Source organism: Lepus europaeus, chromosome 7 (genome assembly GCF_033115175.1).
Source record: "Lepus europaeus isolate LE1 chromosome 7, mLepTim1.pri, whole genome shotgun sequence".
Taxonomy (NCBI): Eukaryota; Metazoa; Chordata; class Mammalia; order Lagomorpha; family Leporidae; genus Lepus; species Lepus europaeus.
Window position 1 is genome coordinate 10,383,364 of NC_084833.1, and position 23,604 is coordinate 10,406,967.

General features: G+C 51.1%; 2 protein-coding genes across 6 annotated transcripts in view; one reads left to right on the plus strand and one right to left on the minus strand.

Moving 5' to 3' along the window:
* The window catches only part of TMEM138 (transmembrane protein 138), a 30,672-nt gene extending 21,240 nt beyond the window's left edge, over window positions 1-9,432 (minus strand). The window contains exons 1-5 of the mRNA XM_062196059.1: window positions 9,184-9,432; window positions 6,939-7,191; window positions 4,662-4,833; window positions 3,456-3,531; window positions 3,072-3,180 (exon numbers count right to left, since the gene is read on the minus strand). Coding sequence (XP_062052043.1) covers window positions 3,072-3,180; window positions 3,456-3,531; window positions 4,662-4,833; window positions 6,939-7,066 — 485 coding nt within the window. The 5' untranslated portion in view covers window positions 7,067-7,191; window positions 9,184-9,432. The remainder of the gene's footprint in view (window positions 1-3,071; window positions 3,181-3,455; window positions 3,532-4,661; window positions 4,834-6,938; window positions 7,192-9,183) is intronic.
* A 122-nt stretch (window positions 9,433-9,554) lies between these two features.
* Window positions 9,555-21,274, plus strand: LOC133762979 (lysosomal membrane ascorbate-dependent ferrireductase CYB561A3). 5 transcript variants are annotated; one of them, XM_062196054.1, is made up of 8 exons: window positions 9,560-9,782; window positions 9,939-10,109; window positions 14,260-14,372; window positions 16,247-16,445; window positions 17,423-17,631; window positions 18,275-18,429; window positions 19,162-19,315; window positions 19,889-21,273. In XM_062196054.1, the coding sequence occupies exons 4-8, from the start codon at window positions 16,262-16,264 to the stop codon at window positions 19,910-19,912; spliced, it is 726 nt and encodes a 241-aa protein (XP_062052038.1). In that variant the 5' UTR covers window positions 9,560-9,782; window positions 9,939-10,109; window positions 14,260-14,372; window positions 16,247-16,261; the 3' UTR covers window positions 19,913-21,273. The 5 variants fall into 5 exon arrangements, with proteins under 5 accessions (XP_062052042.1, XP_062052041.1, XP_062052038.1 ...); XM_062196058.1 differs by lacking the exon at window positions 19,162-19,315 and having other exon boundaries at window positions 9,555-9,782; window positions 19,889-21,274; XM_062196055.1 differs by lacking the exon at window positions 14,260-14,372.
* Window positions 21,275-23,604: the final 2,330 nt, after the last annotated feature.

Consider the following 23,604-nt stretch of genomic DNA (forward strand, 5'->3'; position numbering starts at 1 on the left):
ACCAGGTCCTTTTTCTGGCTAGCATCTGCAATAGCTTAAGTAAACCCTTTCACCTCACAGATTCTTTGGTCTCAGAATTTTTTAACATGGGCAAAGGGGATTACGATATTCTTCTAACTTTTTTTATGAAAAGATTTAAAATCAGATATTGTTATTTTTTTAAAAAGATTATTTATCTGAAAGTTACAGAGAGAGGAGAGAGAGAGAGATCTTCCAGTCACTGGTTCACTCCTCAGATGGCTGCGTTGGCCAGCACTGAGGCAGGCCAAAGCCAGGAGCTGGGAGCTTCATCCAGGTCTCCCACGTGGGTAGCAGGAGCCCAAGCACTTGGGCCATCCTCCACTGCTCTTCCCAAGCCATTAGCAGGGAGCTGGACCAGAAGTAGAGCAGCTGGACACGAACTGGCACCCATAGAGGTGGTGGCCTTACCCGCTACACAATACCAGCCCTGTATCATCCATTTTTTCACAGATAAAGGAATAGTAAATGTAGACAGTGGCTTTTTTCCAACTTTAGATCACTTGTTCTAATTACAGTGTATGAGGCTAGTGCTTTAGGCACTCCATTTGAATGCTGTACCTTTTCTTTTGTAATATATGTTAAAATACTAACATCTGATTCCTCTACTGTCTCCTATCTGTTTCTGTAAATTTATTCCAGGTTTCTAAAGCAGGAGTTGGCCTGGGGTCACATCAGACTTTTTGCATGGCCCACAAGCTAAGAATAGTTTTTCCATCCTTCCATAGTCAAAAAAGAAATTCAAAAGAGCAATATTGTGTGACACATGGAGATTACATGACATTCAAACTTCAGTGTCCATAAATGGTTACACTGGGACACAACCGTATTCCTTCATCTATCATGCTGTCAATGGTTAGTTTCATGTTCTTTTTTTTTTTTTTAGCATTTTTTTCATTTATTTTTATTTATTTATTTATTTTATTTTTTTTGACAGGCAGAGTGGACAGTAAGAGAAAGAGACAGAGAGAAAGGTCTTCCTTTGCCATTGGTTCACCCTCCAATGGCCACCGTGGCTGGTGCGCTGCGGCTGGCGCACCGCGCTGATCCGAAGGCAGGAGCCAGGTGCTTCTCCTGGTCTCCCATGGGGTGCAGGGCCCAAGGGCTTGGGCCATCCTCCACTGCCCTCCCAGGCCACAGCAGAGAGCTGGCCTGGAAGAGGGGCAACCGGGACAGAATCCGGCACCCCGACCGGGACTAGAACCCGGTTGTGCCAGTGCCGCAAGGCAGAGGATTAGCCTATTGAGCCGCGGCGCCAGCCCAGTTTCATGTTCTAGTGTCAGAGTTGAATAGTTATGCTCTCAGAATCAAAACTATTTACTGTCTGGCTCTTCACAGGAAAATTCTGCCAACCCTTGTGTTACAGCATCTCTGAATGACAAGTTCCATAGACTGCCTCTCTGATAAGACTGAATTAATGAACTCCATTCTTCACCCCTCTGGATCCAGAAGCTTTGCGGTGATTCCCACCCTGATATTAGCCTCAGTCACCTGACCTCTCTGACTAATGGGGCTCTGAGACACAGAAGCAGAGGCTTGAAATAGGAGTACCCAGTGGGTTTGAGCGCTCCCAGTCCTCTGCACTGTCATATGAACAGACCCGGGCTCTTCCGAGGGTGGGTGAATCATGTGCCCCAGAGTTAAGTAACAAGTTTTTCCAGAGGAGGTCATTCTGCGTTAGCCAAGAACTAAGAGATCCCAAGATCATCACATCTGCCCAGATGACCCACAGCTGATCACAGATGGGTACTGTCTTCCTTTGAAAATCTGGGCTCAGCTCTTGTCCAATGTTAGCAAGCACCTGGACTCAACCCAGATCAGCTGAAGCCCGCATCTCAAGAGTCAAGAATTTGTTTATATGTGTGCCACTGAAGTTTGGCAATAGAAAATGGACTCTGGGTTTATGTATTTAAAATATTCCTTTTGCCAAAACAGGATAAGAAACTTTTTTACTATTCCGAGGGCAGTTTACCCTTCTCAAAGGGAAAGTCTGAATGAAACCCAGGAGTCTAGAACTCCAGGTGTGTGTGTGTGTGTGTGTGTGTATGTTGTGTGTGTGTGTTGGGGGGGCGCCCAGATTGCATCTCAAATTTCTGCAAAAGACTTGAAACTTGGGGCTGGCACCGTGGCACAGAGGGTAAAGCTGCTGCTGTGGTGTAGATGGTAAAGCCGCCGCCTGCAGTGCTGGCATCCCATATGGGCGCCAGTTCAAGTCCTGGCTGCTTCACTTCCGATCCAGCTCTCTGTTATGGCCTGGGAAAGCAGTGGAAGATGGCCCAAGTTCTTGGGCCCCTGCACCCATGTCAGAGACCCGGAAGAAGCTCCTGGCTTTGCATCAGCACAGCTCCAGCCATTGCAGCCATTTGGGGAATGAACCAGCGGATGGAAGACCTCTATCTCCCTCTCTCTCTGCCTCTCTGTAACTCCACCTTTCAAATAAATAAATCTTAAAAAAAAAAACAACTTATACTCAAAATGGGGCTCATCTACCCTCCAGGCAAGATGCTGAAGCTTGGACTGAGCACACTTCTTAATCGTGATGAAATCTAGCTAGACAGACAGACTCTACTATTTATGGAAAAAGAATTCAATTTATTTCCTATTTATAAAACATAAACAAAGTGCCTTGGGTATAAAATCTAAATCTGCTCATGTGATTAGCCAGGAGCACAAAATGATCTCTCTTTGCATCCTTCCATCACTCATGTGTGGTGTAAGGAAAGCGGGGTCTGGGAGGTCCTTCTGTCCCAGGCTAAAGGAAGATTCACAAGGGTAAGGGTCACAGAGCTCAGAGGAAGTTGAACTAAGGATTGGAGGGGGAAGGGGGTCAGAAAGAATGAATGTTACAGAGCCAGAAAGGCAGGAACGGGGGAAAACTGAAGTAGAAGTAGGAGGCAATGAGGGGATTATGTACTGGAGTCTGTTGGGGAACACGTCAATGAGCAAAACATCTTGGCCTGAGCTGTTTCCTGGGCCAACCCTCCCTGCAGAGCAGCAAACTTAGCTTCAGTCAGGAAGGAAAGGCATCCATCAGAGTGACAGGAAGAGGTCACCTTCGGACTTGCACGAACTCCTTGCGCAGCCACAGAGAATCCTGGTAGAAGCGAGGATCACCCAGTCTCACAGCGGTGCGTTTGTAGAAGTAATAGTACAGCACTGCCGCTGTGAATTGTAAGCAAAGAAGCCTCAGGGATGTGCCTGCGCACTCGCTGCAGAGTGCGAACAGAAACAAGCGAGGCTGAGGGGCCTGCCTCCTGATTTCCCACTGTCTCCAGCAAGAGCAGAGGGCAGAGGGCAGGAATCTCTCCTGCTCTTGGTATGCCTGTCCCAACCAGCCTACGCCAGTTGTGACTGGGCTGGGAATCCAGAATCAAGGCCGTCAGAGCCGGAGACATATGTGAGACTAAAGTGATGCCTGAGGTTGCTCTATTCCTTACCTAGTCTCTGGAATACAAATAACGTTTGAAGTCCATCTGTCCAAACAAAGCTGTTGGAATTTTTCCAGCGTAAGTTCTGCAAAGAGACAGGAACGGGCAGGGGAAGGTCAGTGGCCATAGAAGGTCCTAACATCTCCAAGCTAGCTAGCTGCAGAAATGTTACTTGGCTGAAAATCATACTAATTTCACCTTTCTCCTTTCTCAAGCTCCTTTGTCTTGCTGCAGAGGGGATATCCTTATAACCCCTAGAGAGGAAGTTGAACTAAGCTATTTATTCCCTTTCATTCCACAGCCTTTGCCAAGGAGAAATGATATACATTATCTCAGGAGTTCATCTGGTCACTCTCTCGCTTTGAAAGTCTCCAGCTCAGCTCTTGTCAGATAAACGCTTTGCTGCACTCAAGATTTAATCAGATCAGAAGCTTTATAGTACAAAGCCAGGACCTATTTTGGCTCCAGGAGCCACAGCACAGAATCCGCGTCAGGAGGCACGTAGAGATTTGGATAGCATCTCTTTCCTTTCCGTGGGCTCTCCTTTTCCCCCAGACAAGGGCAGCCTAACAGAGGGTTCAGCTGAGAAGGCAGCTTTAGTGAAGATGTGTCTAGAGAACCCTGGGATTTTAATGTGTTCCATCAAAATGAATACACGGTAAACACATGACACGCCCAAAGACATGGGAGAATTTCTGCAGCAGGAAAAATCTGCAACCAGGACAACTGGATCTGCTGAGGCCTATGTTAGAAGCAAAGAGAGACATCTCGAAGGCTGGTCTTCCCAGGCTAAGTAATGGGCACTCAGTACCAAAGGGTGAGCAGCACTCTTACTCAGCTGCTCTCCAGAAATATCCCTCTCTGTCACAGTAGCCAGAGACGCTGATACTTAAGAAGACCCTCTGGCAGCACTCACCTGCCCAAATAGCTGATGAAAAAAATGTCCTATTTATCCCTGGTAGGTCTATTTGGGGCAAAGGTGAACTGAATGTTCCAGAAGAATTCCTCAACCTTTGGATAAAGCTATTCTTTAAGAACTAAGGTTTGGCAACAGTGCCTCAGGAAATTGTCATGTGCCCCAAACTGCAGCCTGGATCACTTTCATCTCACCTGTTTCTTATCAAGGATTCTGCGTGATCAAAGAATGAAGCCGGGTTCTCACAGAAAAGATATCCCTGGCTCTAAAGGTTCAAGAATTCAGGGCTCAACTCTTACCATGACCCAGACATGAAAGGAGATGCTGAGGGCGAAGTACACAGCTGTCAGGATGATGGTCCCTTTGAACTTATGAAATAGGAGGTTGACCAGGCCAGCCTGGAAGACGAAGGTGTTGAAGAACATGAGGAAAATGATGATGATGTTGAAGAGGATTGCAATGTCCTGGATGCTGCAGACATATAAAACAAAGTATAGCCAAACGGTGGTCTGTGTGAGAACCCAACAGCTGGCCTATGTCCTGAAGGAAACCATGAGGTCATTCCTTCCCTGTGATACAGTCCTATGACCACCCTCCCCCAGAGATGCCATGGGTTTGGCACCCAAATAACACAAAAGTAAAATTAATCATCAGTTGAGTTTCAGTCCAAACAGGACTTCCCTGGACACTCTTAACACAGCAACCTACTAGGCACTTCTAAGATGACAGTTTCCTCTCTTTGTCCACAAAAAGTCAGCTTTTTCTGTCACATAATCTGGTCCTGTCAGACAATTTCACTTAGAAAGAAGCACTTCTCCCATTTTTGCTTGGCTATTGCCTTTGTGCCATTCCATGTCTTAGTTCCAAATATCCCTTCTTCAGACTTTAACCCCTCTATCCAACAAGGTCCTCCCTTCCCCACCCCAGCTACTTTACATCCACTGCATGACATCACTATTTGAAATGACAGTCTGTTGCATTATGTTTATTGTCTCTCTCCACTAGAATGGAAACCCCATGGGAGCAGGAACTTGTCAAGTTTACCACTGGAACTAGAACAGTGTTTAGGAGGCCAATGAATACTTGCATGACTGAAGTAAGATCATGTCCAAAACTGGTTTTTCAATTTAGAAATTGCCTCATGGAGTCTATAAATCATTATTGAGGATAAATCCTGCAAGTTTCTGTCCTATGGGACTCATATATGGTTATGTGTCACCTATCAACAGGAATATGTTCTCAGTAATGCAACATGAAAGGATTGCATCATTGTGTGAACACCATGAACTGCACTCACACAAACTAAGATGGTTTTACATTATTGCTAGGCAATATACTCCAACAGCACCACTGTGGTAAACCATCATTGACCAAAACATTATTATTTACTGCATCACTGTATATTATTTATTTGAAAGGCAGATTTACAGAGGCAGAGAGAGACTAAGAAGTCTTATATCTGCTGGTTCACTCCCCAAATGGCTGCAATGGCCAGAGCTGGGCCAATCTGAAGCTAGGAGCCTGGAGCTTCTTCTTGGTCTCCCACATGGGTACAGGGGCCCAAGGACTTGGGCCATCTTCTCCTGTTTTCCAGGCCATAGCAGAGAGCTGGATCGGAAGTGGAGCAGCCAGGACACTAACTGGTGCCCATATGGGATGCCGACACTACAGGCAGTAGCTTTACCCACTATGCTACAGTGCCAGCCCATATTGGCTTTTTAAAAAAGTCTTTTTTAAAACTTTATTTATTTATTTATTTATTTGAGAGCTAGAGAGCCAAGGAGAAAGAGCTTCCATCTGCTGGTCCATTCCCCAAATGTCTGCAATGGCCAGGGCTGGGCTGAAGCTAGGAGCTAGGGACTCAATCTGGTTCTCCCACATTTGTGGCAGGCTTTCAACTATCTGAACCATCACCACTGCCTTCCAGGATCTGTATATGGGTGGCAGAAACCCAATGATTGTGTTTTTAACCTGCCATTTTATAATCCTCTTTCATGGCAAGATAGAATTTCTGTTCATAGATGGAGAAAATGCCAGGGTCAGCAGTCTGACCTTCATTTCATATGTTAACTCTCCCCTTCTTAGAAGTTTATAAACAAGGGGGTTGGTGTTGTAGGGCAGCAGATTAAGCCATGCCTATACACTGACATCCCATACTGGAGAACCAGTTGGAGTCCCGGCTGCTCCACTTCTGACCCCGCTCCCTGCTAATGCATCTGGGAAAGCAGCAGAAGATGCTTCAAGTGATTGGCCCCTGCCACCCAATCTTGACAGAGTTCCAGGCCCCCGGTTTTGGCCTGGCCCAGCCCCGGCTGTTGCATCCATATGAAGAGTGAATCAGTGGATGCAAGATCTCTCTCTCTCTTTTTCTGCCTGTAATTCTGCCTTTCAAGTAAATAAATGTTTCCAATAAAAGTCTATTAACAAATAAGACCATGTCTACACAGCATGGAGAACCCAGGACAATGTGAAATTTTATTCTCTGTGAGAGTTCCCTATTTGTAACTTTAAATCTCAACGGTCAGTGCCTTCCATATGCTCGTGCTCAGCTTCCCAGAGCCACCCACTGAACTCACATGAAGAGCACCAGCTGGACGACAGGGGCCATTCGGAGCAACTCTGAGAAGGAGTTGACAAAGAGGTCATAGGACAGCAGCAGGAACTGCAAGGACAGCACCAGGCTGTAGTTACTGGTCTGCAGCATCTTCCTTCTGCTTTCTTGGGTCCCCAAGGGCACATTCCACAGTTCTCCAGAAAATAGCTCCTGGTTCTGTCCCCAGCACAGAGGAAAAGCTGTTCAGTTCCTCTAAATCAGTTCTTCCCTTGGGCCTGTGGGGCAAAAAAAGAGGCAGAGTTATGAGATCATTAACACAAGAAGTTAGTAAGGGCCAAGCACCATTCCAACAACCAGAAACCCCAACTGGTCATTCCTTCTAGGCACTCTCACCCTCAAGACTTTCTCTAGGCAAAGGAATCTAGGGGTGCTATGGTTGTGTTGTAGTAGTAGTAATAGCAGCAAGCCCTCCTGTATCACTTCACTGTATCAGGGACTGTCCTAAATATTAATGTTATTTTAAACTCACAATAATCTCAAGAAGCTGAAGATACATTATTCGCCACTTTACAGATGAAAAAATTGAGGCCCACAGACGTAAAATAATTTGTCCAAAGTCACACAGTTAATAACTGGCAGATTGGATTCAAATCCAGGCAGCATGGTTCCAGAGTTTCACTCTTATAACTACTGCACCAAGCCAACTCTTGCATAATTTTGTCCTGAAAATTTTTTTTTTTTTTTTTTTTTTGCAGAGAGAAAGAGAGGTCTTCCATCCTATGGTTCACTCCCCAGATGGCTGCAACAGCTGGAGCTGCCCCCATCCAAAGCCAGGAGCCAGGAGCTTCTTCTCGGTCTCCCACGCAGGTGCAGGGGCCCAAAGACCTGGGCCATCTTCTGCTTTCCCAAGCCATAGCAGAGAGCCAGATTGGAAGTGGAGCAGCTGGGTCTTGAACCGGCGCCCATATGGGATGCTGGCATTTCAGGCCAGGGCGTTAACCTGCTGTGCCATAGCGCTGGCCCCTGGCCTGAAATATTTCTAGGGAGGAAAAATGTAGGCACAGGGGAACTGGAAAGTGGTATAGGCTGAAGGAGCTGAGAGGAGATGGTGCCCTTTTGAAAAACTCGAGTTTAAGGTTATGTTAGTGACAAAGTGGCACCTGGCAAAGGAAGCTGGGGCTTCATTTTCACTATCCAAAGACCCACAAATTACCCTGGAGATGATCAGTGACCTTGGGGCTAGAAGAAGTCTGTAAGCAAATTTCAAAATGCCTTGAAGTGCTAGAAAGTGATTACATTAAAATGGTTTGCAATGTACCATTTCCATATTTATTTTTAAAAATATTTATTTTACTTGAAAGGCAGAATTAGAGGGAGAGACAGATCCTCCACTCACTGGTTCACTCCTCTAAGGGTTGCCAATGGCTGAAGCAGGGTCAGTCCAAAGCCAGGGTCAGGAGCTTCATTTGGGTCTCCTACATGGGTGCAATGGCCCAAGCAGTTGGGCCATCCTCTGCTGCCTTCCCAGGCACAGTAGCAGGGAGCTGGATCAGAAGTGGAGTAGCCAGGACAGGAAGCAGCACCCACGTGGGATATCAGCACCACACGGGTATGCTTTACCTGCTATGCCACAACACAGGCCCCTATTTCCATATTTATAGCATTACTCCATCCCACAACCATCTTGGGAAGTAGCCATTATAATGCACATAATCCCCATTTTATGGAAGCTCTGAGAGGCGAAGGCACCTGGGCCACTGTACAGGATGCAGACAGAGGCTCCGCGAGCCTGGGGTCCAAGGCTTACTAAATAACATTGTTAGCTATCACCTAGGTTACCAGCACCAGGAGAGACTCCTCAACTAGGATAATCCCCTTTAATCCTTGCAACTCTGCAGGGTGGGAAGGAGCTGTCCCCACGTTACAGGGGGAGTACACAGAGTCGAGAGTTCGTCGTTCCTCGCCAGCAGAGCCAGGACTCCCAGGCGCTGTGCCGCCAGACCCGCGCTCTCACTGTCCTCCTCACAGGCCACGAAGGGCTGCGAGGATCGCTCTCCCTAGGTGGACGGCCATCCCCCGCAGCTCAGGGCGGTGGCGATTCGCAAGCCAAAGAAGCGCTCCTCACGGCTACCTGCTGCCTGCACTTGGTCCCCAGAGCAGCCTGTCTCACCCTCCCCAGTCCCGCTTAGAAATGGGGCTACCTCGGCAAAAAACAGACCCACACCAGCCCGAACCCAAAACAACAAACTGTTCTCCGGCCACTTTACCCGGTCCTCATCCACCACTCTCCACCTCCCAGGGCCAACGGCGGTTGTCATGGGGACACCATCCCGGCTCCCGGAAACCGCCTTTAGATTCCGGAAGCAGATGGAGGACGCGGGCTCCGTCTCTCCGCTCCGGGGCCACCCCGGCCGCCATGTCTGGGCCTTCACTTTTCCCGGCCCTCTCAGCGTCACCGAAGCCGAGCAAGGCTTCCCACCCATGCCGCGCACGGCCTGGCTCAGGACCAGGCCCTGGCGGGAGGCGTCGCATCAACCCGAACATTCCGCTTCCGGGGGGTGCAGGGCGGGCAGCCGCGTGGCGGCTGGGGGAAGCCAGGCCCGCGCCGGGACCGTGGTCGCCGGGGCCGCGGTACCTGGCAGCCGCCGATCTCGGGCTCCGGACTCCATTTCCCAGGCGGCCTTGCGCGCAGCCGGAAGTTCCCGCGAACTTATAAGAGAAAGTGAGGCGCTGCCCGCGGCTCCCCGCTAGGACGGCGGTGACAGCTCGCTTCTGGCGTCCGGGAACGTTCCGGGAGCGTCGGGAGCTGCAGCTGCGGTGGCGAGAGGGAAGACCCTGGCCTTGCGGCGGCTCCCTGTGCCTAGGGGTGAGCAGGCGCTCCGGCTGCGAGTCATGCACCTGGGTTCGTTCGAACGCAGGAGCCCCGCTGCTGCCTCGCTTCGCACTGTCGCGACCCCTCGCTCAGCCTCACTTTTTCTCTTCTGGGAAATAGACACAGGTCTCCGCGCTCTTCCTCCCGCAGGTGGTGGTTGTAAAGGCCCACAAGCCCTTCGGAAGGCGCAGGGAGCAAGAGGAGTCCCTTGCCCCAACTTGGACTGGAGGTTAGGGGGTACGAAGCGCCCAGCCAGAGCCTCCGAGTGCCTGGAGCCGTCCTTCGGAAACCTGAGCCAGACCTGAGCCCAGTCCAAGACAGGTCTGTAATCCCTCTCTGCTTGCCTACCTCCTGCCTGGACTGCTGAGCCTTGACTTCGCCGTGGTAGATCTACCTTGGGCAACAGCGCTCCCGAGTTCCTGAACCAGCTCTGCCACGCACGTTGGCCAAGTCATTTCTCTTGTTTGGGTCTCAGTGTTAACTGAGTATTTTGGATCTGTTAGAACAAGAATTTAAAATCTGAGCCCTAAGTCTGGGTCTCGGATAATTTTTAACAAAAGATTCATTTATCTGAAAGGCAGAGCGAAAGAGAGAGACAGACCGACCGACTGACCTTCTGTCTGCTGGTTCACTCCCCAAATAGCTGCAACCAGGGGGAAGCCAGCAGCCTGGAACTCCATCCTGGTCTCCCACTTGGGTGGCAGAGGCCCAAGTACTCGAGCCATCATCTGCTGCCTCCCAGGGTACACATTAGGAGGAAGCTGGATCAGAAACAGCAGCTGAGATGTGAACCTGGCACCCTGAAATGGGATGCTGACATTGCAAGTGGCAGTTTAACCCACTGGTGCCCAACACAGGCCCTGCATCCAGTTTTTAAAAGATTTTCTTATTTGAAATACAGAGTGACAGAGGGAGAGATCTTCAGTCCACTGGTTTGCTCCCCAAATACCCGCAAAAGGGCCATCCAAAGCCAGGAGCCAGGACTTCCATCTTGGTCTCCCATGCCTGCCTGGTCCCAAGTACTGGGGCCAGGTGCATGAGCAGGAAGCTGGATCTGAAGCTCACAGTATCCAGGATGCTAACTGGGCACTCTTACCTGGCAGTGGCATAACGTGCCGAGCCACAACACTGGCTCTGAACTCCCATCCCCCAACTGGGAAAGAGAAGCAATAAACTGACTTTCTTCCCTTCCTCTTTTTTTTTTTTCCACTAATTATAAAAGTAATTTTGCAAGAGTTTCTGAGACTAAGGGCTGAATGGCAGATACCCTTATCTTGCCGCTGCAGCTGGTATGTTAGGCTTAGCCTGGGTGACTCCTTTGTGCCAAGGAATTGAGAGTGCTGTATTAGGGTAGCGAGTAGGCTCCTTGGACCAAAGTTTACACAGTACAATTCACAGACCAAATCTGGGCCTCCTGAATAGTGTTTACATGTTTAGATGATGAAAAGAAAAAGGATACCTTGTGAGTGAAGAAAATTATGAAAATCGGGCTGGTGCTATGGCATACTGGGTTAAGCCACTGACTACAGTGCTGGCATCCTATATGGGTGCCAATTCGAGTCCCAGCTGCTCCACTTCTGATCCACTTCTCGGCTATGGCCTGGGAAAGCAGTAAAAGATGGCTCAAGTCCCCGCACCCACATGGGAGATGTGGAGGAAGCTCCTGGCTCCTGGCTTCAGATCAGTGCAGCTCAGGCCATTGCGGCCAATTGGGAAAGCGAACCAGCAGATGGAAGACCTCTCTCTCTCTCTCTCTCCCTCTCCCTCTCCCTCTCCCTCTCTCCCTCTCTTCCTCTCCTTCTCTCTCTGTGTAACTCTGCCTTTCAGATAAATAAATCTTTAAAAAAATTATGAAAATCCATTTTCAGTGTCCACTGGTAAAGTGTTACTGGAACATGGTCATAGTCATTTTTTAAAAAAAGATAAATTTATTTATTTATTTATTTGAAAGAGTTACAGAGACAGAGGCAGAGAGAGAGAGAGAGGTCTTCCATCCACTGGTTCACTCCCCAGATGGCTGCAGTGGCTGGAGCTGGGGACAATCCAAAGCCAGGAGCCTGGAACTTCTGGGTCTCCCAAGCAGGTGCAGGAGCCCAAGCACTTGGGCCATATTCCACTGCTTTTCCAGGCCATAGCAGAGAGCTAGATTGGAAATGGAGCATCCAGGACTTGAACTGGCACTCATGGAATGTCGGCACTGCAGGTTGTGGCTTTACCCGCTATGCCACAGTGCCAGCCCCGGTCATAGTCATTTGTTAAGATCTTTGGCTGCTGTGGCACCACATCGGCAGACTTGACTTGGCTGTGGCAGAGACCTTATGCCCTGCAGTGCCTAAAGCCTTTCCTATTGGTGCTTTACAGAAGAGTTGGCTGAGACCCGTGGTGAGCACGTTCTGAATTCATAGCCCTACCTACTCTCTCAGAACCAGTGAGAGGATATTCTCAGTGTTCGCATTGCATTTTTCAGTGTATTCGTCCTTTCCCCATGCTGTACCTCTCTTTCAGGGAAGAGGGCTTATCTGTGCATTTTGAGCAGAGTAGTGTCAGAAAAGTAACCTGGTGGTTTATCCTAAGTCTGTCACACAGCAGCAATCCAGTCCCTCTTGGACCATGTTTTCTTTTACAAAGGAAAGATTACGGAAGTAGCTGTCGGGTGGGGCCTGTCGACCAAGAGCTCCTGGGTGCTGACTTACTTTACTGTGGGCAGCAGGGTATTAGCTGAATATTTGATGACCTGAGACTTCCTCTGTGCTCATGGGAACTGAGGGGGCAGTGAGAGGGCTCAGAGGCAAGTCTCTGAATTCAGTAGTTGAGTCACAAAGTTTCAAGGAAGCTTCTAGACTCAGTGAAACACAGTTTTATCCCCCAAGTCCTCACATCTTCCTCTCAGAGATTATTGCTAACTTGGATCACCTGGTGAGAGCCCAGTGTCTGTCCCTGGTTAGGTGGACACCTGGTCTGGGGATCACCCTGGGCATTACAGCTGCCATGGAGTCAGGATTATTGAGACCAGGGCAGGCACGGGGACCACGTTCAGGTTTGATAAAATTCTGCAACAGTAGTAACTGAGAAGAGTTCGCACACTTGGCTCTTAGAATGTGTTCCCATCCACTTTTTCACTTGATCTTCTGAGAGCCTGTGGACGATGAGAAGGCATGGCCCTTGAAACCAAGCAGATGAGGACTGGAAACTCCCTACCCACTTGGCTGGGTCCTAGTGCTAGTGACTCCATGTCTCTGTGTCCTGGTCTCCTCAGGTGGGAGATGGCGGGGGCAGTCTCCGCAGGGCTGTTGAAAGAAGCGAATGGTATGGTGTCTGCAAGATTCTGGGGCCGGTGCTGTGGCGGAGTAGGTTGAGCCTCCACCTGCAGCACTGGCATCCCATACGGGCACCAGTTTGTATTTCGGCTGCTCCACTTCTGATCCAGCTCCCTGCTGATGGTCTGGGAAGGCAGTGGAAGATGGCCCCCTCCTGATGGCCTGGGAAGGCAGTGGAAGATGGCCCAAGTGCTTGGGCACCTGTACCCATGTGGGAGACCGGAAGAAGCTCCTGGCTCTGGCTTTGGGTTAGCCTAGCTCTGGCTGTAGTGGCCATTTGGGGAAGTGAACTAGCAGATGGAAAATCTTACTCTCTGTTTCTCCCTCTGCCTGTAACTCTGCCTTTCAAATAAATAAATAAATATTTTTTTATTTTTATTTTTTTATTTTTTTTTTTATTTTTTGACAGGCAGAGTGGATAGTGAGAGAGAGAGACAGAGAGGAAGGTCTTCCTTTTTGCCGTTGGTTCACCCTCCAATGGCCGCTGCGGCCAGCGCATCTCGCTGATCCGAAGCCAGGAGCCAGGCACTTCTCCCGGTCTCCCACACGGGTGCAGGGCCCAAGGACGTGGGCCATCCTCCACTGCCTTCCCGGGCCATAGCAGAGAGCTGGCCTGGAAGAGGGGCAACCGGGATAGAATCCGGCGCCCCAACCGGGACTAGAGCCCGGTGTGCCGGCGCCGCAAGGTGGAGGATTAGCCTGTTAAGCCACGGTGCCGGCCTATAAATAAATAAATATTTTTTTAAAAAAGAGATAGTAGTGCTTAGAACTGGTGTTCAATAAATAATATCTTTTTTTTTTTTTTTTTTTGACAGGCAGAGTGGATAGTGAGAGAGAGAGACAGAGAGAAAGGTCTTCCTTTTTTTGCTGTTGGTTCACCCTCCAATGGCCACTGCGGCCGGTGCATCTCGCTGATCCGAAGCCAGGAGCGAGGTGCTTCTCCTGGTCTCCCATGGGGTGCAGGGCCCAAGCACTTGGGCCATCCTCCACTGCCTTCCCGGGCCATAGCAGAGAGCTGGCCTGGAAGAGGGGCAACCGAGATAGAATCCGGCGCCCCGACCGGGACTAGAACCGGTGTGCCGGCGCCTCAAGGCGGAGGATTAGCCTGTTAAGCCTCGGCGCCGGCCTAATAAATAATATTCTTATTGCCACAGCTTTCTTTCAGATGCGAGCTGTCTTGCAAACACTAAGTGATTTGCCGCAGGTGCCCGTTGTGTAAGAATTGGGGCCCAGGCCACCACCGTGTCAACTTTCCCTAGGACTAAAGGTGAGGAATCAGATATTCTCTTCAAGAGTTCGCAGCTAATTTCGTCTGTTAGCTGGCTCACTGTGAGGGGCTTCAGCTGCAGGAGGCCACATTGCTGCCTGCCTGGTGTGAGTCCAGGGGATAGGATGACTGCCGCGAGGCCGGGACCCGTGTGTCCACACGTTTTCTGGAAGCAGGACCAGTCCTGTAGCTTTGCCGTTTGCCTGGCCTTCACAAGCAGCTGCACAGAAGCACAAACATTCGTCAGGCCTGAAACCGGGTGGGTTTTTGAGTTAACAAGTGCACGTGGAAATCTCAGAATAGACCTGTTGCTTTCTAGACCGTGAGTTCTTGTTCCTCTTTCCTCCTCTGGACTTTCCCCCAAGAAAGCGGAAGTCCGAGGAGGGCAAGAGACCGCTGAGGGGTATCACTGAGTTCAGGGACTGGCGCGGGGGGAGTCAGGAGTGAAGACCCAGTCCCGCCTTCCCTGTGGAAATTCCTTCCACTGGGCTTACCACCTGGTGAGGCATCACTTTCCCTCAGAAGTGGGAGCCTGAAGGACTTCTTCCTGGCGAACCTGATAATATAAATTGAGCATCTCTCATCCGGAAATGCAAAAATGCTCCCAAATCTGAAACTTTTTGAGTGCTGACATGTCATGCAAACAATGTGTGCCTATTTCAAAGTCTGAAAAATTATGAAACCTGAAACACCTCTGGTGTTTGGACAGCGCCACTCAACCTTTAGTGAGTTTTCCCCATTCAGATTGTGATTTTTGCTTCCTTATGTTAAAACAAAGAGCCTGGGCCGGCGCCGTGGCTTAACAGGCTAATCCTCCGCCTTGCGGCGCCTGCACACTGGGTTCTAGTCCTGGTCGGGGTGCCAGATTCTATCCCGGTTGCCCCTCTTCCAGGCCAGCTCTCTGCTATGGCCCGGGAAGGCAGTGGAGGATGGCCCAAGTCTTTGGGCCCTGCACCCGCATGGGAGACCAGGAGAAGCACCTGGCTCCTGGCTTCGGATCAGCGAGATGCGCCGGCCGCAGTGGCCATTGGAGGGTGAACCAACAGCAAAAAAAGGAAGACCTTTCTCTCTGTCTCTCTCTCTCACTATCCACTCTGCCTGTCAAAAAAAAAAAAAAAAAAAAAAAAAAAAAAAAAGAAAGAAAGAAAGAAAACCGAGAGCCTGGACATTTGTGTAAACTAACCTGGATTTTTTTTTTTAATTAATTTATTTATTTGAAAGGCAGAGTTCCAGAGAGAGAGAGAGGTCTCCCCAATGGCCACAGCAGCCAGGGCTGGGCCAGGCTGAAGCCAGAAGCTTCATCCAGGGCTCCTTGTGGGTGCTGGGGCACGAGTACTTGGGCCATCTTCTGCTTTCCCAGGGGTATTATCAGGCAGCTGGATTGGAAGTGGAGCAGCCGGCACACAAGCTGGCAGCCATATGGGATGCTGCTGTCATGGGCAGTGGTTTAACCTGCTGCGCCACAATGCTGGCCTACTAATCTGGATTTTGGTTCCTGTTCCTTCTTTTCTGGGGGAGCGAGGTTAATGCTTTATATTCTGCTTCTGTGAGGGGAGGGTGATCTCAGAGCTCTGGGCCTAGGGTCTGGGCTTCCAACCACAGCACAGAAGGCCTGCTCCAGGACCAGCCACAGCCCTGAGCTTGCTGCTGTGTGCGCTGCCATGAGCTGGGCTGGGGCCTTACTCCTTGTCTGTAACCAGAGATTAGGTCTGCCCAGCTCTCGAGGGCTCCTGGGGGAGTGCTCAGTCTGCTGGCAGGGGGACTGAAGCAACAGGATTCATCCCACGAGCCGTGAGCAAGGTCAGTGGTACTCCTTTAGCCAGTATGCAGGATGCCCCAAGCCAGTGGGGACCCGTGACTTCTGTTTCTTCCAGGAGTGCTCGATCTGAATGGCTTCAGGCTGGTTTTACCTGACCTGCCTCGTGCTGGGGTCCCTCGGCTCCATGTCTGTTCTCTTCACCGCCTACTGGATGCAGTACTGGCGTGGCGGCTTTGCCTGGGATGGCAGCACCCACATGTTCAACTGGCACCCAGTGCTCATGGTCACTGGCATGGTAGTACTTTATGGAGCTGGTGAGTAACAGGTCGGCCTGGGAGGTTTGCCATGGCTCGGGCCCAGGTGGACAAGCACTTTCCTTTCCACGTCTGGCCTCACTCAATGTCGGGTTTGTGGGTATGGGGTTAGGCCCAGCTGTCATTTGAGGGGAGAAGTGAGGTGGTAGGGCCGTCTCAGAAGAGCACAGGCTCTAGGGCAGGGGTTTTCGGAGTATGGATTCTAGCCTCTGCCAGCCGTGGGACCTGTGTTGCAGCTACTCGACTCTGCCATTTTATTATGAGAACATAGACATGAGCACGGCCCACGTGTTTACTGTGTTCCAGTAACTGTCCATTCACAAACATAGGTGTGGGCTGGCTGTGACCTGTGGGCTGTAGTTCATCCTAGTGAAGGAATCACTCTTCTGGGGTCCAGCTTTGCCCCGTGCATTCAAATCTGTGCCTTGAGGCCCAGGTGAGCCTCATTTTCCCCGCTTGTAAAGTGGGGATAATGACATTGATAAGACCGGCTTACCAACGCACTCCACATCCATCATTCCATTTTGTCCTTACAACTAGCTGGGGGGGTGGGCTCTGTTGATACCCATGTTACAGATGAGGAAACTGGGAGTGAGGAAGACCAAACAGGCAAGAAGCGGAGCCTGGATTTGGACCCAGGTTGTGTGACCTTTCTGCCTGTGTGCTTGATAACTCACCTCGGTTGTGAGAACTCAGTTTGATGAAACATACTGAACGTGACAGTGCTTTGGGCCTGCAAACTGCCTGTATGATCCTTGTGACAGAGTGGCAGCTTCAGGACACCTGCTCCTGCTTCTCCAACGGGCCCTTCTCTCCTCCCTCACGGCTGACTGCTGTCCCCCGAGTGATGGGAGGATGGAAGATGCCGAGTGTTGACTCCAGTGTCCTTGCACTTCTTCCCTCATTGGGAGGCTGGGTGGGACCTGGTCCCCAGTTCTCCTGATGTGGCTGAGCCCTGGGACTGCTCTCCCCTGCAGCGTCGCTGGTGTACCGTCTGCCGCAGTCCTGGGTGGGGCCCAAGCTGCCCTGGAAATTCCTCCACGCAGGCCTACACCTGATGGCCTTCATCTTCACCGTGGTGGGGCTGGTCGCAGTCTTCGAATTTCACAGCCATGAAAATATCGCCCACCTCTACTCTCTGCACAGCTGGCTGGGCATCACCACTGTCATCCTCTTCGCCTGCCAGGTGGGTCCTCTCGCCCTCCTCCCTGGGTCCCCCCCTGCTGGGTCTAGCAGCCGTGGACTCTTTGGCTGGGTCTTTCCCTGCCTAGAGAGGGCCTTGCAGAGTATGTCCTTCAGCTTGGCAGTTTATAGAGCTGTGGGAGGTTGCTGGCTCCCCAGTTTCCCTGTGCCTTTTACCCCTCACACAGTCCATCTCATCTCACAGCCTTCTGGGCTAACTTTGTCATAGCATGTCCCGCATTGACACTCTTGAGCCACCGCTTGCCACTTCCCATTCCCACCTCTCAGCCAAAGCAACTTTAGAACTGATTTCTGTATTCTGAGGTCAGCCCTACCAGTGGGGAGTTTTATGAGCACAGGCTGGAAGGAAGCAGAGACAAACAAGGGTGGTTGAGTTTGCTAGGGGAGTGGGATTGTGGCTCAGCAGTTCCCAGAACATTCTTGCTGCATATGTAATAGACACTGACAGAGCACCGCATGGAGGCTGGGTGTCATGGTGGGGCAATGCCTGGTGGGAGTGTTGGAGTCGGTAAAGCAGGGCCAAGCGACAGTGATGGGCAGGAGGGGCTGGTGAGGTGGGGTGAGGAGAGCTGTGCGTCTGTGATCAGCTCCAGTACAGTCGGGTGCCACCTTTCCTGTGTCTGCAGTGGGTCCTGGGATTTGCCATCTTCCTCCTGCCCTGGGCATCCCTGTGGCTGCGCAGCCTCCTGAAACCCATCCACGTGTTCTTCGGAGCCTCCATCCTCGCCCTGTCTGTTGCCTCTGTCATTTCCGGCATTAACGAGAAGCTTTTCTTCAGCTTGTGAGTGTGATGGGGTCCCTACCTCTAAGGCTGAGGGGAGGGAAGGGGTCTTCAAAAGGTACACCCCATGATCATGGGGCCCAGCTAAGGGATGAGAGCCTTTGGGGTTGGGCCACTTCCTGATCTGGAAGGTAATGGAGCTGGCCTGCCTTTGGGCTGACATTGCTGAATCGGTCAGCAAATATTTATTGAGCATCAGGTTGATTCACCTACCTACTGTCAGCAACTATTTTAAGCACGTTATATTTAACCCTCTCAGCCACTGTATAGCATTGGGAGCGTTGTCATTGCCACTTCCCAATGAGGGAACTGAGGCACAGAGAGGTTCAGTAACTTCCCTAAGGGTATCTAGCAGCTAAGTGGCAGAGCTGGGATATGAATTAGGCAGTCCAACTCCAGAGACTAATGCCTAACCACTCTCTCTGTGATTATGAAGCAGTGGAGTGCGGGGAAGAGCAAATAAGGTTTGAGGCCAGACCTGGATACAGATCTTGGGTGTGCCATTTACTGGTTATGTAACTTTTGGCCATGAATGTCACTGCTTTGAGCTTTGGTTTCTTCAGAGATGAAAAGCCTTATGCAGTACTTACTGGGCAGGAACTTCATGTATTCACATTCCAGGTCCCAAGTGGTCCCAGATTTTCCCACTCTCTGTTAGTAGCCTCAAGTCTCCATGGGGAAACAACAAGTGGGAAAGTCTCTCAAGGGTTCATGTCATCTTATCATCTTCAGGAAAGGTTCCAAGCCGTACTCCAGCCTGCCCCCCGAGGCCGTCTTTGCCAATAGCACTGGGTTGCTGGTGCTGGCCTTCGGGCTGCTGGTACTCTATATCCTTTTGGCTTCATCTTGGAAGCGGCCAGAGCCAGGGAGCCTCACTGACAGACAGGTACGGCTTTCTGTCCCCCATTCCAGGGTGGGGTAGGGCCAGGTCTAAACATGGTCACCCAGGAAAGACCTGGGCTTTGCCAAAAAGACAGGTGCAGTAGCAAGGGGAAACCAAACAGCTTGAAGGTGATGGGAACACTGGTGTCAAACACTGCTATCGCAGCAGATGGAGCCGTGAGGCTCAGGGGCCCCTAGGGGCTATCCATCAGGAAACACAGCCCCCTCCCCAGTCCTGTGGTTTCATGGGATGAGGTATGGCCTCAAGTGCCGAGGTAAGAGCTAGAACATGAGGTGTGCGTGCAGCTGTTTCCGCTGTGCCAGCTTCAGAGATAGCCTGGTGGGATGGGTGCTTGGAGTAGGTGCTGCTGTTCCTGGCCATCAGGTATCTGACAGGATGTAGGGAACGGGGGAGTGTTTGGGATCAGCGGCTTTGGGGCTCCCCTGAGATCTGGTGGCTTGGTGAGGATTACCCTGCAGGTTGGGATCTACCTGTACAGGTCTGGCCTGGCGAGGCCCCTGTGGGTCTGGAACTGTTTTGGTGTTATTAACCCCGTGCATCTGCCTGTCTTTCCAGCCTCTGCTGCATGACGGGGAATGAAGTGGGAAGGGGCTTCAGGAGCACCTGGTGGTACAGTCTGCACTCCTCTCAGAGGCGTTCCTACTCCTGGGCTCCCGGCTGATTGTGGAACAATCTTTGGGTGCTGGGCCCAAACTGCTCCTTGCCACGGGAACAGGTCTACTCTCTCCAGCCACGTGCTGCCCATCTGCTTTTCTTGATGGCTTTGGCTTCTTGTTGTGGACTTCTCAGGTCCTCTGTTTCCACAAGATCCTCCTTGCCCTGGTCGCTCCTGCTGCTCCTGTTCTGTATGAAGTCAGGCTGATTGCCCCTTTCGACTCCTAGGGATGAGCTAGACAATCCGGACAGCTCAGAGGAGCTGGGACTCAAGTGCAGCCCATGCTGTGGAAGCTGAGGGAGGTCAGTTTTCCCCTTGAGGGCATGCATTTCAGTGCACCCACTCCCCAGGAAGCCGCTCATCCGCTTTGTTGTCCCCAGCCAGCCACCTGGATGTGAGGCTGGGCAGAGACCACTGAAGAAGGCATGGAGGGTGGCAGAAAGCGGCTTCTGTGGCGCACAGGTGGAAGAGCTGCCAGTTCACATCACTGCACTGTGCTCTGCGTGTGTACATGTGTGCACATGTGTGACCATGTGGCTCCACCTCTTCCAGCTGCTGCTACAGCGGGGGTCTGGATCGCAGCCTTTTCCTGTGACTTATGTGCCTGTCACCGTCAGGCAGTCCCTCGAGCCCTGGTAACCTGCTCTCCAGGAAGACGGCCTGTTCCCAGATGTCCTGGTAGTGAAGAGTAGAGAGGTAGTGGGTTCCTGTTACTTCCCTTTGCTGGGTCAGGGCTTCCTGCCCACTGGGGCCCAAGCCCACCTATGCTTCCCTCTCCCACTCATCATGAAACCATAACTGTGGTGCACTGTGCCCAGCAGGCCCCAGAAGCCTCTTTCATAGATGTCCTTTGCTGAGCATCAGCTGTCCTGCCCTCACAATGGTCACTTAACTAGCTTAACTCAGTCTTCTGGGTGATGCCGGAGAGCAAGCTTTGTTCCTCTCCTGAGGGAGGGAGGAGTCTCGCTCCTCTAACACCACTGTGGCTTTTCTTGCCTTCTCCAAGTAAGCCCGGACAGGCCACCATCTCACTGGAATACCTGGGTTTGATCCCCAGCTCTGGCTCCTGACTCTGGCTTCCCTTTCCTGCAAGGGAGCAGTGATGGTTCAAGTAGCTGGGTTCCTACTATCCACATGGGAGACATGGATTGAATTCTGGGCTCCCCAGCTTTGGCCCCTTGGCTGCTAGGGACATTTGGAGAGTGAACTAGTGGATGTAAGCTTTGTAATGTATAAATAAAATTTTTAAAAATCATCAAATAAGCCCTGACAGTTCCAGGTTCCATTCTACTGTGCTTAGCAGACAGGAGGGATGAGGTCTGGGGTTTGGGTCTGCCAGCTCCCAGAGACGAGTGATCTGGCTGACTGTGCAGCCCAGCACCACACTGTCAGATGTGGGCAGAAAGGCCCTGACTGAGCTACCTGATGGAGGAAGCCTGCAGCACTGCTGGGATGAGGCCAGGCACCTGGGTCACATGACCAGCTCCCCCCTTTCAGATGGGTAGGTATCTCACTTGCTTATGAAATTTGATGTTCATCAAATATGTTTATGAGAATCACAGCTGTCAGTCCTTTTGGGCTGCTGTAATAGAAACACTGTAGACCGGGTAGATTAAACAACGCACATTTCTCACAACTCTGGAAGCTGCTGAGGATGGCTTCCCCACAGACTTCCCGCTGAAAACTCACCAGGGCAGAGAGTACAGGAGTGCTCTCAGGGGCCCCTACATGAGGGCACTAATCCATTCATGAAGGCTCCACCCTCACGACCTAATCTTTTCAATGCCATCTCACTGGGGTGAGGACTTTACTATGAGTGAAACAGCTCCTAACAGAAGCCTTCTCTGCTGAAATAACATCGTGGTTAAATGAGCTCTGGGCAACCTGTAAGCCTCAGGATAGCCTGATCCTCACAGAACTAGGGAGTGTCAACCAGAAGGCACCAGAGAGCTACAGGGTTGTCTGCACAGAATCACATGAGTCCCATGCATGTGGATGTCCTTAGTAGTTAATGACTGGTGTGGGGTTTGTGGTGCAGTGGCTTCACCTGCTGCTTACGACATCTGCATCCCATGTGGGAGTGCCAGTTTGAGTCCTGGCTGCTCCACAGCTTATCCTGGGAAAGCCGTGGAAGATGGCCTGGGTGCTTGGGTCTTGCCACACACATGGGAGACATGCATGGGTTTCCTGGTTCCTGGCTTCAGCCTGGCCCAGAACTGGCTATGGTGGGCATTTGGGGAGTGAACGAGTGGGTGGAAAATCTCTTTCAAGAAGATGAAAATAAATAAACATGAAAAACGTTCTGTTAAAAAATAGAGCTGGCGCCGCGGCTCACTAGGCTAATACTCCACCTGCGGCGCTGGCACACCGGGTTCTAGTCCCAGTTGGGGCACTGGATTCTGTCCTGGTTGCCCCTCTTCCAGGCCAGCTCTCTGCTGTGGCCAGGGAGTGCAGTGGAGGATGGCCCAAGTGCTTGGGCCCTGCACCCCATGGGAGACCAGGATAAGCACCTGGCTCCTGTCTCAGATCAGCATGGTGCGCCAGCCGCGGCGGCCATTGGAAGGTGAACCAACGGCAAAGGAAGACCTTTCTCTCTCTCTCTCTCTCTCACTGTCCACTCTGTCAAAAAAAAAAAAAAAAAAAAAAAAAAGTTAATAGCTTTTAAGCACTTGTTTATCTTGTGAGAAAGGAACCTGGAAAATAAGACCCAAGTGTAAGGCAGTGGCCTGGGGTCACCGTGCCAGGCAGTAGTTCAGTTTGGACCCAAGAAGCACGGGCACTTGTGAATGCTGATACTGGCCCTGTGGTCCAGGATCCATGCTGTGGCTGAGGAACAGGAGACCCTGGATGGGGTGGCCCTGTGGCTGGGGGTACTTAGAGTCAAGTTTGGGCAAAATAGGTGATAAGGGGCCCTTTTCCTAGGGCGACCAGCTGGTGATAGCCACTCCCAGTGCGTGAGCACTTGGGACATGTTGGTGTTACACCTTCATCAATCATTAGAGGAGCTGGCGCTGTAGCATAGAAGGTTAAGCCTCCAGAGGCCAGGGCTGTAGTGCAGCAGGTTAAAGCCCTGGCCTGAAGCATCGGCATCCCGTATGGGCGCCAGTTCAAGTCCTGGCTCCTTCTCTTCCGACCCAACTTTCTGCTATGGCCTGGGATAGCAGTGTAAGATGGCCCAAATCCTTGGGCCTCTGCACCCATGTGGGAGACCCGAAGGAAGCTGCTGACTTTGGACTGGTGCAGCTCCAGCCGTTGCAGCCACTGGGAGTGAACCAGCGGATGAAGACCTCTCTCTCTGTCTCTACCTGTCTCTGTAACTCTGTCTTTCAAATAAATAAAATAAATATTAAAAAAAAAAAAAAGGTTAAGCTTCCACCTGCAGCACTGTCATCCCATATATATGGACACTGGTTCAAGTCCTGGCTGCTCCACTGCCGATCCAGCTCCCTGCTAATGTGCCTGAAAAGCAGAAGATGGTACAAGTGCTTGGGCCCCTGCACCCACGTGGGAGACCTAGAAGAAACTTCTGGCTTCCGGCAGGCCCAGCCCTGGCTGTTGAGGCCATTTGGGGACTGAACCAGTGGAGAAAGCTCTCTCTCCCTTTCTGTGTATCCGC